At 48.5% G+C, this 13,969-nt stretch overlaps 5 protein-coding genes across 5 annotated transcripts; 3 read left to right on the forward strand and 2 right to left on the reverse strand.

The window, feature by feature from the left end:
- Positions 1-201: 201 nt before the first annotated feature.
- Positions 202-3,809, forward strand: B0J16DRAFT_417522 (uncharacterized protein; the record flags this gene model as incomplete). Its single annotated transcript, XM_046133675.1, has 2 exons — positions 202-2,572; positions 2,930-3,809. The coding sequence occupies 2 exons, from the start codon at positions 202-204 to the stop codon at positions 3,799-3,801; spliced, it is 3,243 nt and encodes a 1,080-aa protein (XP_045980482.1). The 3' UTR covers positions 3,802-3,809.
- Positions 3,810-3,856: 47 nt separating this feature from the next.
- Positions 3,857-5,423, reverse strand: B0J16DRAFT_178548 (S-adenosyl-L-methionine-dependent methyltransferase). The gene is made up of 8 exons (XM_046122549.1): positions 5,245-5,423; positions 5,137-5,180; positions 4,941-5,078; positions 4,794-4,891; positions 4,731-4,743; positions 4,257-4,683; positions 4,122-4,206; positions 3,857-4,067 (listed from the first exon to the last, which is right to left on the reverse strand). Exons 1-8 carry the CDS (start codon positions 5,338-5,340, stop codon positions 3,913-3,915), a joined length of 1,056 nt encoding a protein of 351 aa, XP_045980483.1. The 5' UTR covers positions 5,341-5,423; the 3' UTR covers positions 3,857-3,912.
- A 238-nt stretch (positions 5,424-5,661) lies between these two features.
- B0J16DRAFT_178554 (heterokaryon incompatibility protein-domain-containing protein) lies at positions 5,662-7,740 on the reverse strand. Its single transcript, XM_046122550.1, has one exon. The coding sequence runs from the start codon at positions 7,685-7,687 to the stop codon at positions 5,951-5,953; it is 1,737 nt and encodes a 578-aa protein (XP_045980484.1). The 5' UTR covers positions 7,688-7,740; the 3' UTR covers positions 5,662-5,950.
- Positions 7,741-8,481: 741 nt separating this feature from the next.
- B0J16DRAFT_178564 (uncharacterized protein) lies at positions 8,482-11,993 on the forward strand. The gene is made up of 2 exons (XM_046122551.1): positions 8,482-9,383; positions 9,438-11,993. The coding sequence occupies exons 1-2, from the start codon at positions 8,892-8,894 to the stop codon at positions 11,904-11,906; spliced, it is 2,961 nt and encodes a 986-aa protein (XP_045980485.1). The 5' UTR covers positions 8,482-8,891; the 3' UTR covers positions 11,907-11,993.
- Positions 11,994-12,857: 864 nt separating this feature from the next.
- Positions 12,858-13,901, forward strand: B0J16DRAFT_272559 (uncharacterized protein; the record flags this gene model as incomplete). The annotated part of the gene is made up of 1 exon (XM_046123607.1): positions 12,858-13,901. One exon carries the CDS (start codon positions 12,858-12,860, stop codon positions 13,899-13,901), a length of 1,044 nt encoding a protein of 347 aa, XP_045980486.1.
- Positions 13,902-13,969: the final 68 nt, after the last annotated feature.

Here is a 13,969-nt window from a genome sequence, read left to right on the forward strand (position 1 = left end):
ATTATTTGAGCGTCATATAAATAAGACCCATATGAGTGAATACCAGTCCCTAATTGGCTCTGTCACATCCCTGTTTAAACTCAATCTCAGTCAGCAGTGAGAGAGGCTGTGCTGGGTTTCAACCGAAAGGCTTGGAGGTATTTTTTGTACACATATCAAACCAGCAAGTAAACTCTCTGCACTAACTATTATACTAGCATCATGACGACCGACAATTTTGACTCCGCAGACATGGACAGTGACGAGACGGCTGTGAGCACAGTCACGCTACCTGTTAGCTGCAAGATGTGCTCCGAGATCATCAACTTATACCAAGCTCCCTATGATAAGGAAGACTACGATGTCGCTATCGATGGGCAGATCAATCTGGGGAAAGTCGGTCATCTTCTCACTGATGATTGTCCTCATGCGACCTGGCTCCGAGATATAAAGTACCGCGACGGCCCAGTGCCCTTTTACGAAAAGCGCGACCTCGTTCTCAATAGATGGGTACACCAACAGGAGTGTACCCTGAACATACACTATCATAACAGACAAACTAATGTCTGGGCATCAACACCCTGCTTTGAGCTGGTGTTTCGGCCGGAAGTACCTGGACATGGCGGTGCTGTGCGAAATGTGGATGGGAGCTGGATTGATCTTGATATTGTCAAAGAATGGCCTTTGAGGTGCGACCGACTACATGGGGAGAAGTGCAATGAGACTGTCGGGACTGTGCCGCCGTTCAAGCCTAGACTTCTCATTGATGTAGTCCAAGGTTGTGTCACAGAATGCAAAGAAGAAAGCCCTAGGTTTCTGACATTGTCATATACCTGGGGAAGGTCAAAGAACTTTCGCATCACAAAAGCCAACGTTGATGAGATGAAACAACCTGGGGTGCTGACATCTGACGCTGTCGCCTCAAAACTACCCAGAACTATTCTGGACGCCATCAAACTCACTAACGCTTTGGGGGAAAGGTGGCTATGGATCGACAGCTTGTGCATTGTTCAAGATGATGATGAGAGTTTACGACATGAGCTCAAGTCCATGCATCAGATCTACGCTACGTCATTCCTCACTATAGTTGCAGTCGATGGTGAAGATGCAGAATACGGTCTCCGAGGGCTCAGAGGTATTTCGGAACCCAGAGAGATTGACCATGTTGTTCTGCCTCTGTCAGGCGGTGAGAGAATCGCCTGGATAGAAGACCCTCATAAAGATGATCGAGACCAAAGGGAGCTAAGCTACCACGAGCGGATGTGGACATCACAAGAATTTCACTTCTCGAAAAGACGTTTGATCTTTAAAGATGGACAGGTGAAGTGGGAGTGTAATTGCTCGGCTTGGTCTGAAGACCACATTTATCGGCCAGAGAAGGAAAGCCCCTTTGACGTGGTATACGGGCGATATGTCGGACGTGGCAAGCATTTGAAAGTGCCGAGTTTAAGTCGCTTGAGTCAACTGATCTGCTGGTCTTTTAATGAAAAGACATTGCGCTATGAAGAGGATGTATACAACGCCTTCGCGGGATACAATACGTACCTGAGTGGCATCTTCCCCTATGGCTTGGTGTACGGTCATCCCCAGATGTTTTTCGAACAGTCGCTTTGCTGGTCATCTGCGAATGGTGTCCGACGAAGAAAGGTCTCGGAACGGTATACTGGAGATCCGATCCGCAACGGCTTACCCAGCTGGTCCTGGATGGGATGGAAAGGTACGATCAATTTTCCAGTCGATCTAGAAAGTGAAGAGGGCGCTAGCTATGATATGGGATTTACTGAATCCATCACCGAGTGGTATGCAATGGAGTATCCCGATTCCTGCGAAAAACAACGAATCAACTCCACGTGGAGCCAGTGTCGAAAGGCACCACCTGGGTCCATGGCTGAGAACTGGCGATGCGAAGAGTTTAGACCGCCGGCAATGGCTGAGAAGGGTGTTTCCAGTCGAGCATCTGACCCTTTATCTATACCGAAAGAATTGCCCAGTTATATTTATACTTGTTTTTCGGATGACACTCCTTGGCCTATCACGCGATGGTATCCCATACCTTTAGGCCAGGCTAACTCCGAGGAAGAGGCGTCGTTGAGTCTGCACAGTGGGTATCAGTACTTGTGGTGCCAAACCTTCCGTGCATTCTTCACCGCGTCTCACGATATACTGTATAATGACTATGGCCACGCCGATTCTCATGTGCTCAAGAACAAAGATGGTATTGTTGTCGGCGCACTGCGTCTCCATAATGATGGCGACAGTAAACTGTTCCAGCAAGATACTCCCGTCGAGCTGATAGCTGTCGCAAAAGGCTGGAGTACGATATTAAAGGTGTATAGTACCGAGAAACCAGAAAGCCCAGCGCCTGTCGACATTACACAACTGTCACTGGAAGAGGAACAAGAGGTAAAAGAGAAGCATCAGGAGTATTGGTCGAAGGCGTTTGAAGCGACTCCGTGGATGGAGACGTGGCAGAAGGGAAAGGAGGACAAGCAGGATTGCTACCATGTTCTTTGGATCGAATGGCAGAATGAAGTGGCTTATAGGAAGGCTTATGGGTTTGTGCTGGAAGAGGAGTGGGATAGTGTGGTAGAGAGTGAGAGGGTTGACATAATCCTAGGCTCATTTGGTGCTGGACGGCTAAGCCTTTTTTTTTTTTTTTTTTTTTTTCAAGTAGAGTAAGAGCTAAACAATAAATAAGAGAGGTTTCCCAATAGCTTATATCGCAAAATAGTCGTCCATTGAGCGCCGCGGGGTCTTCCAGTTCCCAAAGTGGTTAAGTGATCGATGCATGGAGACTTTAACCCAGCCAGTCATAACCCTCCGAGAAGTCCCCGGGCTGAATATAACATCCCCAGCCAAGACCTAATATTAGAGAATCATCTTCCCATTTACATCTACACTATCAACATATACAGAATGACACGAGATATTCTAATCGTCGGCGCTACAGGCCAACAAGGCAAAGCCACCATCGATGCCATATTCAAGACACGCAAACAATCCGACATCCGCATTATAGCTTTAACAAGATCAATCACATCTCCCAAATCACAAGCTCTTTGCTCTCAGTACCCTGAAATTATTCTTGTCGAAGGAAATACCCAAACCCCGAAGCCCATCTTTGAACAATACCCTTCTATCGCATCACTCTTCGTCGTCACAGTCCCACCCGACGACGAAGTACAGGCTATTCCTCTCATCGAAGAAGCTACTTCCAAGACATTAAAAGTAGATCACATCGTCTTCTCAAGCGTCGATAGAGGGGGAAATGAAGTCAGCTGGTCTACACCAACTGATATTCCTCACTTTGCCGCCAAACATCGCATTGAACATAGACTGCGCGGGCTATGCGAAGAAAGCGGGAAGAGGTGGACTATTCTTAGACCAACGGGGTTTATGGATAGTTACAACCCCGGTTTCTTCGGTAAAATGATGGCTTCGCTTTGGGCGGAGGGCATGCCCCGAGATCGAAAGATGCAATTAATTAGTACACATGACATTGGTGTTTTTGCGGCAAAGGCGTTGCTTGATCCTGAGGGCTGGGCTGGAAAGGCTGTTGCTTTGGCGTGTGATGATTTAAGCTTTCTGGAGCTTGAACAGATTTTCAAGCAGGTTGTTGGGGAGGAACTGCCGCAGACGTATAGGGCGGTGTCTTGGCCGATTTTATGGACAGTTAAGGATGCTTCGAAGAGTTTTGAGTGGTTCAAGACAGGAGGATGGAAGGCTGACATTGATGGATTGCGACGAGAGGAGCCTGGCTTACAGGATTTTGCTACTTGGTTGAGGGAGTCTAGCAAATGGCAAGTGAAAGACAATATGTGAAGATGAATAATAGTAATGACTGCTTGAATTGCTTTTTTCTTTCAAAAGACCGACTATGCTTATCAAACGACAGATCGCTAGCTATATATATGCATCAAACGCTAAACAAGTCTATTTCTCCTGGGGCTTGCGTCCGTATACATAACGCACTTTCATGTAACTGTGAATCTTGGGGTTTTTGATGGCCTTTCGGATGCTCAGCAGGAACATCTGGTATTCCTCCTTTGGCCACTGGAGCACATCTTTCCACATCATGAGAGTGTAACCTTGGGTCCTGTTAGTAACTCTGTTTGACAATAATTAGAAGAGGGCATGCTTACCTTCGAGATCGTTTTCCAAGCAGGCTCTTACGTACTTGCCGACTTCTCTGAGCTTAGGGTCCTTGGGCCAGTCTCCGACGGGAAACTGATCATAAATTATTAGCTACAACTGCATAGTAGATCAGTAAAACATACCTTATAATCAACAGTGCGAATCTCTTCAAATCCCGCTTCTTCAAAGCCCTTGACCTGCAAGTCATACACGAAGAAAGGCGTATTAATCAATTTCCCACCCTCCACGAAGAGCTTCTTGAACAGCTGCAAATTCGGCTCAAGATCAACACTACCATCGTCGCAACGGAACTCAACATCAGCCTCAGCAGACTGAACCCAGCCGCCAGGCGCGACACAGCGGTACGCTTCCTTGAAGAGGGCGGTCCAGTCTTTGATGGCGCCGAAGAGGTATCGGATGTGGATGAAGTCGAATTCGTTGGGCTCCCAGGTCCAGTTCATGACTGCGTCGTCGATTTCGAAGCGGACGTTTGGGGGGACCCATTCTGGTTGGCAGGGGGAGAGGTCTGTGCCGATGATTTCGACGTTGGGATAGCGGTCGGCGAATTCACTGATGAAGATAAGTCATTTGATTCGTGGTGGGTACAGTAAACTTACATTGCCCAGATGCCTAAAGTTTATGTTAATTGTGATTCATAAGTTATTTGTGAGTCGACTTACCAGTTCCGGTACCAACATCAAGAACTTTCTGTAGCTTATCTTCCTTCAAAGGAGGAAGGAATAATTTGTCATCCAATAAGATCGTCAAGTAATGATGTCTAATTAAATATTAGATTCCATCAAACAAGCCAGAAAAGATAAACTTACGTCAAGTCAACAGACTCAAGTTGTTGATCATCGTTGGGCAGAAAGTAACTCGTCGTGAACTTATCACTATGGTATGTTCGTCCCTGACTACGGCGATACTCGAGGATACTCGCCGACACCGAAGCCGTTGAGCTCTCACTACAATTCCCAAGTGAGTAAAAACGTGGCTTGCAAGGGGCGGGTCTCAAATACTAACGCATCGAAACCCAGCGCCGAATCAGCATCATCATTAGCGTCATTCTAGAGATGTGTCAGCTAATGATCCATTCCAGGGGCCACTAAAGTGAGACATTTTATAACATACATTCTCTTCATCAGCAGGAATAAGCTCATTCGCCGCTGTAGGCGCTTCAGGCCTGGGGGCGGCAGTATCCGCAGCCACTGCAGGTTGTTCAGCCATGTTTGCTACACGTTTGTCGAGAACCAGATGCAAAAGGGAAGATCCGTTTAAGTTTGAGGGGAAGAAAATGGGTCTTTTTACACGTGATGGAGTGATTGTCGGCTAAATTGGCTGGGGTTTGAGATAAACCCACTGAAATATGGGTTATTCGGGGGACGTTAGGTGGTTAGCGTGTTGTTGATGGGGTTGCTAACGAGTGGTGCCACTTCTCTGATAACGTTAAGTTTCTTGGCGGCCAGATTGGTAAGACGTCCGAGGTGTCCGGGTGAAAAAGATTGGCATTTGTGGTGGACAGATGCTTGGTTGATGACCAGGGCTGACGAGTATGAGGTTGGTGGCAATGGATGATCATATCATTGACTGAACAGGGCAGGTCGAGAGGCTTGGCACCATGTCATTTCAACAACTCGAACCTCCTCTATGCCGAGGTAATTCAGTTCGGGCTGGTCAATAGCTGGGGGAATCAACGAATCAATACGATTTGATGCCACGATAACTTAGCCAATGTTGAACAGTAAAAACGATGCATTCTATTCCCAACAGGTATAATCATAAATCCTCTATTTTCATAAATTCATCCCATCCTCTTTTCAGTTTGTTCCGTTTTCCCTTACTGCAAAGAACTCAACCACCCAGACAAATCCTTAGTTCCATCCGCCGTCCTGAACCTCTTTCCATCATCCCATGGCGCAACCTCAGCCGGACGAACAATATGCGCCAACTGCAAATGCGCAACAGCCATCTGAGAATTGGAAGCGATTCTCACACCGTGACTTAAAGAAATACTCGTCAAGAGATCAATCTCGTGCTTGCGCACAGTATCGGTAGAAGTGCTCTCATCTTGGTCAAAAATAGCAAGCCAGTGTCCTGTGCGGCGTAGTTGGGAGCGGATTTCTTGCTCTTCTTCGTATACTGCGTCTTCGAGGCTGTTGGAGGAGAAGGCGGAGGAGGATTCTTGGATGCCGCGGATTTTGCAGAACCATTCTGTCTTGCCGGCTTTTACTTCTACGCCAAAGACTAGGGTGGCGATGAAGACGGAGGCGCGACGGTCGTTTTTCTTGATGCTTTGCATGCCTTGGATGGCGAGAACGCAGCCGTAGTGGCCGTCTTGGTCCCATTGTTGAAGACTGATCGTGCTGGAGTCGAGACGGGGAGAGGAGTTGATGCTGTCGTAGGGAATCGTGCCACTGTCGAGTGTGACCAGGATCTCGTAGGTGCCGTGTCCGTGGAAGTCTGGTTGAATGGATGCACGCTCGCGACTACCAGCGATATACATTTGTTCCTCACGGAGTTTCGTAGAGCCTGTCAGAACCGGCACTGGACAAGGTGGTGTGCGGTTTCGAGTGCAACGATCCTTTCCAGGGAGTCTGTTGAGTAGGAGAGCAACTTGCTGATTCTCATTATCTCGTCGAGCATTGAGAAGAACGAGCCATTGCTCAACTGACTCTGTGATGGTGTTCATGATGGGAAGCTTGATGGATAGACCGGCGTTGGTCATGGTGTATGTCTTTGCTTCGTGGACGGGCCATTCGGTGTATGTGCTTGAGTCGAGGAAGGTCTTTGGTGAAGGGGACAGAATGCTGGCCCATTCCGCTGGGACATAACGGTCATCCCAAGCCCAGCAGAAGAGTGTCTGATCGTTGGAGACCTTGATGATTTCTTCTTGAAGACGGATAAAGGCTCTCATTCCCTCGCCGTAGACGATTTGCATGTTGATGTCGAAAATACCCAGCATGCAGTAGGCGATATCCTCAGTTCGTTCTGTCTCTCTCTTGGCCAACCACGACATACGCTCTCCGATACTGGCCTTGTAAAAGGTACAGTCAAGATACTGCTGATCAATCTTTGTAACGAAAGAAATAGTATTGGCAAGAGTCTTTCTCGTGCCAATAGGACTCCAGTCCTTTGCAAAGAAAACCACATTCGTAGGCGCCAACAACTCGGGCAAAGTCCACCCTCTAGTAAACCACCTACTCTTCCTAAAATGCTCCATGGGATCAAAAGCCCCATTATCCAACGGCGACACATCAGACAGGTAAACATAGCACACCTGGGCATTCTTGTACCAAGTAAACATGGCATTCAACGCCTCAGAGACCTCAGACGAGGAGCTCTTGTCGATGCAGTTGGTGTCGCACCAGAGATACATGAGACCATCTTTGCGAGCTTGTTCGCAGACGCGACGGATCTTCTGATGACCTTTTTTGAGCTTCATGAGCTCGAGGTTGCCCTGCCAGTCTTGGAATGTGGCTTCTTCGGGACCCCATGTGTGTGAGATGATTGCATATTCTGGAGGCTGGCCGTAGAATTCTTCCAGCTGGAATGTTTTTGTGTGGATGAGACGCATGTTGAGGGTATGTCATTGAATTGTTCAGAGTGATGGAGAGTCAATGAGGGGATATCGAAAAGTGAGGAGATATCGGTACCTGAAATATACACAGTTCAGAGACCCATACTTACTCAGAGGTCTGATGGAGTCTGGCGGTGAAGCCCCACTGAGGAGTGGCATCTCTGATGTGGCATGCATATTCTGGAGGTAACACGATAGTCTGTGCTTGCTGGCAGTTTGAACTGTTCAGTATTTGCTGTCATGAGTCATGGGGTTGGTTGGAGTTGACTTGGTGGATTGATGCCCAAGGCAATGTTGATTTGATCAAATGCAGCAACATCGTGAGTCACGACATGGCTGATGAGGGGTCTTGTATAACTTCAAACACCTTTGGGTTCTTCAAAAGACAAGGTACCCTTCCTTAATCCCCTGTAAATATTGAATGATCTACACTAACGCTGTCTCGCATGTGAGATGGCGGCATGTGAGTGATTTTGGGTTCGGGTACCTGATCTGCTTTGGCTGCACGTGACAAAACATATCACATCCAGGATGTTTCTCAAAAAGCAAACATGGCTAATCTTATCGTAGGCTGCATTTGACTTGTCTGTTTGACAGTTGTCGGCTGCATGCCAATTGCCCAACATGGAATGCTACCGAGTTTGCATCAGGCCAAGCCCATCAGCCAGGGCCGTTGGGGCCTGCATGCGCTGTGAGCCTTGGAACTGACAGCCCGTCAATCCCGTAAAGTAATCAATCATGTCATTCCAACGGTTCTATCTCTTTTTAGTCCATATCATTTATTCTCTTAGGATTATCTTATCATTTTATACCACCATCCTCTGTTTTTTCTGTGTTGAGACTTCACTCTTAATTAGAGTAATATCACGATCGCGCCTTCCAAGTTATTTTTCTTGGATCACAAAACAAGGTCTGGATCTCGATCGCGACCACATTATGACGCGATACCGAATTGAGTCAGCAGAAGAAACTGCTTCCTGTCTGTCAGGTCAACTCGAACCCCTCTCCGCTCTTTCTGTCTTGTGTCCAATGTTTATCTCCATTCATTTTAATCTTGAATATTGAATCTTGAACCCTTCCAAGTAACTCATCGTTGTATTGTGCTGTTTACGTATAATTTTGTACAAGTAACATATCATAAACATCCATGTTTAATTGAATTTGTCGATCCCTATCCCCCTAAGTACATCCGCTCGTTTAAATGCATTTCTTCCCACAAGCAGACTCAACGCTCCTTTCCTCTACTGTCGACCACCACGCCATCCCTCCACGTCCCAAGGCCGTCGGCCCTATTTTCGATGCAAACAACTTCAAAACCCCCGTAGGGCCTTGGGCTCCTGATGTCGATTCCGAATTATATCCTCCCAAAGAAGACCCCTATGCGCCATCTGCGATACCCGCCGAACCATCATGTGCTACCGCAAAATACCCACGGTGCCGGTTGGCCAAGAACGAGCGACTAAGGTTATCGATGCTGTGGTATTACACACGGGGTATTGATGAAGAACCTGAGCTCCTTGCGGGATTGCAGGAGAAGGCATGTCTTGCGCAGGAGAGCTGTGGCTGGGAGTATGCTGTCGTTGGACTGCTTGATGCCAATGTTTACATCCGTTTGGCTACGGTTGGTCTTCAGCTGGCTATTCTTCCTCGAGGAGAGACTCTGTGCGCACATACAGTGACACAACCCCCAGGCGTACGAACCCCTTCCATCGATCCCTCGAACAAATGCTGAGCTTCCGTTTACTAGAACGTCTTCCTCCTACCGAACATGCTCGAAGACTGGCGCTTTCGAGAGTCGCCGTACGTCGAACAAGGCGGCCTGACAGCTTATGCGGGCGTTCCGCTTCGAATGCAGCATGAATCTGGCGAATCCGTCGGCCTTGGATCGTTGTGCGTCACATCGGCGACGAGCCAACCTCCGCTGTCGAAACACCAGCAGCTTGCACTTGCGAGACTCGGTGATTGGATCGTGGCTGATATAGTACAATGTGCACGAGCACGCCGACAGCGAGAACGACACCGATTAAACGAACTTATTGCGACGTTGCAGCGAGAACCCGACGGCGATGATGTACAAGAACCGATTCTTCGAGTACTGCGACAAGCATATCCCGATGAAAGCGTCACGTTACAATCCGCCGGCACCGACTCGTTTGACCACAACGTTCCATACCCCGCGACCGCATCAGATTTAAAACACGGATTGTGGGAGGACGATGAGTACATTGAGGAGTTCATCGCGACGTCCAACTGCGAGGAACCACCCAACGACAGAGTCGTTCGTTATATTTCTGCACAATGCGAGTCGAAGCTCGGCCCCTCGGTCCTCGTCGTCGCGACCAAGAACTTTCGACGAATCTTTGACGATGTCGATTCTTGGTTCGTCCACACGTGTGCTACCCTCCTCACCCAAAGGTGGCAGAAGCGTCTCCTGTCGGAAGTCATGCGCGCAAAAGAAAAGTTCCTCCGCGGCGTATCGCACCAGCTCCGAACGCCCATCCACGGCATTCTTGGCGCCGCTGAGCTTCTGACCGAGGATCTCAGGGCATTGACGATACCTGGAAGTACGCAACTGCGACCAGGCGTCGAGGAGCTGATGAAGCTGCTTGCGGAGCTGGGCAAGTCGTCTGTTTATCTAGATACCATCTCGACTGCAGGCCGCGAACTCATGTCTACTGTTAACAGCATGATTACGCTTAACCGCTGGGCCGATATTGCTGCTGCCGAGCGACAATATGCGACGCATAGCATTCAAGAGTTGGAGGATACGCTCGTCAAGGATTCTTCGGACGTGACCCTTCGAGACACACGAACGAGAGCACCTGTTTTCTTCCACCACGACTTATCACCCGATTGCGAAGGCCTCCGTATCGACATCGACCTCTTCCGCGACAGCATCCTACCGCTCATCGTCAACGCCATACAAAACACCCTCGAAGGCATTATCGCCGTCACATTATCTTACAAACAAGATATAAAAACGCTCGTGGTCGACGTGGAAGATACAGGATGCGGCATACACCTTGATGATCAGCGTCGCATTTTTGAGCTGTACGAGAAGGTCGGCGAGCACTCGACCGGCGCAGGCTTAGGCTTGACTCTCGCTGCCAAATTCTCGGCTTTACTGCATGGTTCAATTGAACTGGTGTCGTCGGAGGTTGATCGCGGTTCTCATTTCCGTGCTACCTTTGGTGACATTCGTTGCACGACTTCTTCTACGCCGGCTCCCACGATTGCCTCACAACTTCAGCATCTACCGTTGAGATTCCGTCACCTACCGTTCGATACACCTGAACTGCACCTGTCTTCACACCTAGCCGGATACCTTACCTGCAATGGCTTCTCTACCTCGAATATCCCGACCGATTGTTTAAATGTTATGGACTACATTCGTGATGCGGAAGAGCGAAGGAGGTACCATGCGATGTTACCGAAGGACCAAGTCGCGATCTGTCTGGTCCCCGACTCGGAGGAGAGGGAGACTTCTCGAGCAACGCCAAACATCATTTCCGTCAAGGGTCCGTTCTGTACGTCGTCACTCGACGCCGCGCTCCGACAGGCCGACGACTTATGCTCAAAAATGCACCCATCAGAAAATTCCCAATCCACATCCCTCCCCACCATTCTACCTCAACCATCCCCATACGATCGCCTCTCAACGACAGACGAAGGCTACGGCTCCAATAATGGCTCCTCCAGCAACGGCTCCCCAGCTCCCCAAGTAGGAACTGAAGACGTCCCAAGAGTTCTCGAAGTTGATAAGGCACCACCTCAAGACGTACCCGTTCGCACCATGCCACATACTTCAAAACCTATGACTCTTCTCGTGGATGACAACGCAGTGAATCTACGTATTCTGGAAATGTACTGCAAAAAGCGCGGATTACCATATCGCAGTGCTATAGACGGTCGTCAAGCCGTTGACTTGTTTACCCAATTCCAAACCTCCCCCTCCACCGACCCTCCTCCCTTCGACCTTATACTCATGGACCTCCAAATGCCCGTCTGTGACGGTATTAGCGCTACCCGTGAAATCCGCTCACTAGAAAAAGCCGGCGATAAGAAATCGGTGCTGTTTATTGTTACGGGGCAGGATAGCCAGATGGATCGGGAGGCGGCGAGTGCGGCGGGGGCGGATAATTATCTTGTTAAGCCTGTTGGGATTAAGGTGTTGGATGAAAGTCTGAGGGCGTACTTTCCTGAGCTGATAGCTTAGATTGGATGGAAGTGCATTGAGTTGGAATTGGATGAAATGGGTTGGGTTAGATTGACGATTGACTGCATTGGGTTGCATTGGTTTGGAGTTTATATATACACGTCTACAGGAGTTGGGGATAATGAATACACGCGGAGGTCACTACTCATATGATCAGATTAATGTTTGTGAAGAATGAGGCTCGTGACTCGCGTTCGCGTCGCGGTGGTACTGTGCTACACTTCTTGTTCCTGGTGGTGTAGTCGGCTTGTCTACGCGAGATCGCGACGGGAGTGGCTTACGGTGCATCAGCACTACCGTCTCAATTGAACTTGTCAAATCAGCCCATTGCTTGTTGCAGTTGAAATTGGTGTAGGGAAGCCTTATCTTACCTCATCCTAAACTACGTAATACCACACGGAGCATTTCATCCAGTCGACACCGTTGATCAACAAGGGTTCAAGTCTTGGCTTTATCTTCAAGTTACATCGTTTTTATAATAAAGCCCGACAATGACGATTGCCATGGCTCCGCTGGTAATTGATCTCTTATTTCTGCAACGTAGAGTGATCCATCGGTCGGACATAAGTGACATGTTTGTTATTTCCCCGACCACCTAATCCTGTTTTAACTCTCTTGGCATACCTCCTCCCGCATCTCCGCCAAGCAAAAATAGCATCATCACTTGCTGCGATCAGCACAAGGCACTGCTAATTGACATAATGGTCGCCACTGACGTACGCCGTTCCTTTATACGTCTAAGCGTAAGTAGGGATGAGCAATTAGAATAAAACTACGACTGCGCCAGTGTTTTGGTTTTTTCTTCTCTTTCTCTTGTTGTCAAATAAGCTTATTTTTAAGCTTATGCAAGTCAATATGTCCACTATGGCTTCCACTACGGCTACGAATCAGCCTACTGCAGACGCTGTCCCTACTACGGATACTGCTCTAGGCACTGAGGCTACGAACAATATGCCTACAGACACTGCTCCAACTGCAGAGACTGGCCGAACCACTGATACTATTCCTCCCACAACAAACGCTGATCCTACTGTCGATACTGCCCCCACAACGAATACGACTAATGCTGCTGCTACTGAGAACGTCACGCTATCTTCAGCACCAACATCACCCACAATCCCATCAAAGCGCGAAACCGAACCAACAGACGAAGATGTCTCACGAGGTCCCCCGCCACTCCCATACAACCTTCGCGAACATAAACTCATGATCTTCCTCTTCTGGATGCTCATCCTCACAGAATGCACCCTCATTCCCATCATCTTCTACTTCTGCATCAACTACCTAACCGACATGCGACCGGGCGCCATGTTCGCCATCATCACAGCCATGTTCGGCTTCATCTCTGGCGGCGAGTACGGTCTTAGAGGGTTACGACTCGCGTTGAAGAAAGATACGTATAGACCATTGTTTGGAGCGGGACGGTGGAACTTTGATACGGTGCATCTTGTTCTTGGACAGCCTTACTTTGTCATGACGGCGCTTATGATTGGTTTCAGTATTCCTGATCCGCCGATTATGAGAGGTTTGAGTATTATTATGCCTGTTGGTATTCTCATGGTGACCATCTACATGATGTGGACTGGCATAGCGCACCATTTCGGCTGGCACCTGCGTTACCACCGTCTAAGCTCGCATGTCGTCGGGGATGTCTACCCTCCCTTGACATTCCCCATCATGGAAGATATAACAGCCTGCGACGGCGGCGGCGGAAAGGAATACCGCGAAGCAGCACTCAAGCGATACAAGGCGTCACCTCGGTTTAGACGTATGTTAGTTGAGATGCTCTGGGGATGGGCTATTACTGGCTCAGTTTTGAGTATTGTGCTCATTGCCCTGGCGTGGACTTTGCCTGTTGAGATTGCATATACGCTTGGTTGGGCTGTGCCGAGTGTTTGGGGAGGTATTGGGGCGTTTGTTACTATTAAATGGGGACAGAGGAGTATTAGGATAGAGAATGAGATGTGGGAGAAGGATCATAAGATTGGGGCTTAGATGTATATTAGATGTATATTATTGTATCAGTCAGACAATAGACCATTTCGACATCGTTTTACCGGGGC

The sequence above is a fragment of the Fusarium flagelliforme genome (assembly GCF_020744385.1).
Source record: "Fusarium flagelliforme strain FIESC 12 MPI-CAGE-AA-0113 chromosome Unknown B0J16scaffold_6, whole genome shotgun sequence".
Classification (NCBI taxonomy): Eukaryota; Fungi; Ascomycota; class Sordariomycetes; order Hypocreales; family Nectriaceae; genus Fusarium; species Fusarium flagelliforme.

Bases quoted from the DNA above. Each gene is read 5' to 3' on its own strand.
- B0J16DRAFT_178554 (XM_046122550.1), bottom strand. From the start codon at position 7,687: ATGCGTCTCATCCACACAAAAACATTCCAGCTGGAAGAATTCTACGGC.
- B0J16DRAFT_178548 (XM_046122549.1), bottom strand. From the start codon at position 5,340: ATGGCTGAACAACCTGCAGTGGCTGCGGATACTGCCGCCCCCAGGCCT. The intron at 5,181-5,244 runs GTATGTTATAAA...ACACATCTCTAG, and splicing joins TTCCTGCTGATGAAGAGAAT to AATGACGCTAATGATGATGC. The intron at 4,892-4,940 runs GTAAGTTTATCT...ATATTTAATTAG, and splicing joins CTTGAGTCTGTTGACTTGAC to ACATCATTACTTGACGATCT.
- B0J16DRAFT_178564 (XM_046122551.1), top strand. From the start codon at position 8,892: ATGCATTTCTTCCCACAAGCAGACTCAACGCTCCTTTCCTCTACTGTC. The intron at 9,384-9,437 runs GTACGAACCCCT...TCCGTTTACTAG, and splicing joins CAGTGACACAACCCCCAGGC to AACGTCTTCCTCCTACCGAA.